At 42.4% G+C, this 3,438-nt stretch overlaps 1 protein-coding gene across 3 annotated transcripts; it reads right to left on the bottom strand.

The window, feature by feature from the left end:
- On the bottom strand, nt 326-3,031 carry LOC110430718. Of its 3 annotated transcripts, XM_021448571.1 has the most exons (4): nt 2,598-3,017; nt 1,550-1,713; nt 1,390-1,470; nt 326-628 (listed from the first exon to the last, which is right to left on the bottom strand). In XM_021448571.1, the coding sequence occupies exons 2-4, from the start codon at nt 1,693-1,695 to the stop codon at nt 430-432; spliced, it is 426 nt and encodes a 141-aa protein (XP_021304246.1). In that variant the 5' UTR covers nt 1,696-1,713; nt 2,598-3,017; the 3' UTR covers nt 326-429. The 3 variants fall into 3 exon arrangements, 2 of the variants coding, with proteins under 2 accessions (XP_021304246.1, XP_021304247.1); XR_002448073.1 differs by lacking the exon at nt 1,390-1,470 and having other exon boundaries at nt 2,598-3,031; XM_021448572.1 differs by lacking the exons at nt 1,390-1,470; nt 1,550-1,713 and having other exon boundaries at nt 2,598-3,025.

Consider the following 3,438-nt stretch of genomic DNA (forward strand, 5'->3'; position numbering starts at 1 on the left):
TCCTGACGCTAAAGACTTATTGCGTCGGACCAGAGTTTTTGACGCTAAAGACTTATTGCGTCGGACCAGAGTTTTTGCGTCAGACAGCATGCCACCAAGATTTGTTATTGCGTCAGACAGTCTATTGCTAGGATATGGCGTCAGATACTCTTTTGCCATACATATAGCGTCAGCCCATCCAATAGAATTCATATTTATAGCGTCAGATTGTTCAACAGGATAATTTAAATGTAATAAAAATAATAAATTCAATTGAAAAAACATTTAGGACATATATATATATCAAATCCACATTAAAGCTTAATGTCCATCACATAAACATATATGAGCACATACATCACATAGAGGTCAATACATACATATATTAATTTTGTCTCTTGCATGTTTACATCACATCCAGCAAATTAAGTGAAGCATACAATCTTGTTTTCACATTATATCATCCAATATAGTGAAGTCTACCAAAAGCACATGAATGCACACCAGCAAGCAATCATAATAGTTTGTATTTGCTACACTAAGGTTTGTGCACTGCACAATCATATTGAAAAACCAAAATAACATCCACCAGGTTATCTGGAGAAGCATTTTCCACAAACTCAAGCCAAAGACTTGTTGCCAGCACTTCCTGAAAAATGAAACATGTTCAACCAATTCAGTCAAATACATAACTAAGTTGAGGATATATTGTAAGTGAAATTGCTAGCAATATTCAGCTACTACCATCACTGGGCAAATTCAAAGCAAAAGATGGGCAAGCACTATAGAGGAAAGTATAGAGTCATGGACTTCCAGCCACTTCAGAATAGTTCAGGTTCCAAAATCAAAGAACAGTTTGTACAAGTGGTCCTTTTTTGTAGAACATGCCTTATGCATGCATTGCATTAAGAAGATAGAGGTTTGTTACAACAAAAACAACAACCTGAGCTTGGTAACGAATGTTACCATGTCCCAAACCAGCAACTCACAAATTTTGAATTAAAGGGCTATATTTGACCATTGAGATGATAACATAAGTTGTCGTTTGAACAACCAAGAGATGAAATAAACTAGCAACCAGTAGATGAACCAACAGAAGATAATATAGGTTATCTAAGAGAACAGGTTATCATTAGCAACCAAGAGAAGCTTGACCACTTGCTCTGCTAGAAGCAGATGCTCTGAAACGGGGGTTATCTAAAATAAAATCTCTACTATATGAAGGAAAACAACAACATGCACACCAATCTTGGATAGGATCACACATTCATGACCAAAGAGCAACAATGGCACAGAAAAATTAATCTAATAACCAAACATTGAGAACAAACATCCACAGGCTATCTAACATAGACTCTGGGTTGTGAAGACAACATGGACTCTGGGTTCAGCAAAGCATCGTAGAGGAACCTAAGATCATGCAGCAGTTGTTCAACAGAAGGTCCAAATGCAGCTGCATTTGCTGGAGACCGAGTGGATGAAGATTCCAACCTGCTTGTCATGAAACAATTTAGTTAAGTTTCTGGATCAAGTTCAGCAATTTTATAAAGAGAAAGCAAACAGTGCTCACCTGTACTCAATTGCACTAGTCTCAGCATCACAGCGGACAGCAACAGAAAGGCCATTATCCAGTTGTTTCCCACCCAGTTCTCGAAGAGAATAATCAAGGAGCTTGATTCTCCATGGGTGTTCCGCAGCGGAGGCCATTATAGGCATTATAGTATAAATTTAAGGCTACAAGTAGATGAATAGTGCAATTGTGATGAGTGGAAAAGGTTGTAAAGACTCATAGCAATAGCAAATGTTTACATACAAGGATAGTAAACTCATTCAACCAATGGTATACCGTGCTTGAAATAAGTATCACATTTCAGTTGCACCAAAAATACCACTGATAACATGCAACACTTGTGAACTGCATAGCAAATTCGATGATTGTGATTTGTAATGTACATTTTCACCTGAGACAGAAGTAATTCACAAACAAGTTTGCATGCCCAACTAAAAATATTGACTAGTGAAGCAGCAACAAAAAAGATCCATTCTACAGTTTATAAAAATGGTCATCAAGTAAAATGACAGTTACTGAACCAGCACAAACTGAGGCATGCTTCAATTAGACAAACACTTCATATTCATCCTGATTTGAAAATTCCCAGTTTGAGAAGAGGCTTCATAAGTATGAAGTATACATCGCACACAACAGTTTGGTGCATATAGTGCACCAATCCATTACACTAGTTGATCTCACCTAAGACCGGCTAAGTGTACATAGTGAGCACACTAAGTTGGAAAAAAACATACGGCAGTCAGCCTAAACAAATGAAAACTGCAGCTATCACATAGCACAGCTGCAGGCCCATGAGATCCAACGACATGTATGCGGGGCGACTAAACAAAAACGCATTCTATGCGGGGCGACGCTGAACAAAAACAGCGGGCACATTTGCGTAACTTGCACAGGCCATCTTGAATTGTAGCCAGTCCTACATACTGTTACGTGTTAATTAGTTCGACCAAAATCCTAAAGCTGCAGAGAACCCAAGTCCCCAAACAGCCGAAATCAACCACTAAGACCAGAAGCTAAAGGAGTAGGGGATGACAGAAGGAAATCGTACCACGAGGGTGTGGTCCACGTCCCTCTTGAACCCCCGCAGCTTCTCCGCCACGAGCTTCCGGAACTGCTCCTCTCCGGAGGCGGTGAAGCCGACCTTCAAGGTGCGAAGTTCATCGTCCGCCTCGTCCATCGCGGCGGAGGTTTCCAGAACTCCCCACGCAACCCTAGATCCAGCACGAAGCGGTCCCGGGACCGAGAGGAGTGGGGGGCAAAAGGAGGGCGGGTGGCGGGCGGGCGGCCGCTTTATCCGAATCGCTGCAGCGACCGGGAAGCTTCGACGGCGTGGCGGAGGGGAATAGACTCGCCGGCAAGCGGCGGCGACGCGTGGAGATTGGGGTGGGCGACGGGGCAGGCTGGACTGCGAGAGGCCAGGCGAGATTTTATTGGGTTTTTGTTTGGGCTTGTCGTGGGTTTCTGTTGACTTTGTTTTGCGTGGGTTCCTTTACGGATGCCAGGTAGGACAGGCGGTTTGGCCACGAATCTGAGCACGATTTGATGGGCATTACTCAGCTGCTTATCTAACATTTTTCTAACATTTGACCCAGATTCTTAACCTGCAGCACTCTTAGCAAGAGGTGGAGCCAGAGAAACAAATTAGATCGAGATAAAGGAAAACCATAAAAATAATACTTTAAAGAACTTATTTTTAAAGTCCCGCGCCCGTCCGTCTTCGTCGAAGTCACAAGTCGCGCTTTTTTTCACGTAAAATCGCCTGCTTCGCGGTTGGTGGGATTTGAACCTGAGACCATGCCCTTGCGCGTAGCCTTCTCTACCACTCCACCTATTACTCACTTGTGTCTATATTAGAGTTTAGTTCCCCACATATTATTCTAAACCGAGCA

The sequence above is a fragment of the Sorghum bicolor genome, chromosome 10 (genome assembly GCF_000003195.3).
Source record: "Sorghum bicolor cultivar BTx623 chromosome 10, Sorghum_bicolor_NCBIv3, whole genome shotgun sequence".
NCBI classification, from domain to species: Eukaryota; Viridiplantae; Streptophyta; class Magnoliopsida; order Poales; family Poaceae; genus Sorghum; species Sorghum bicolor.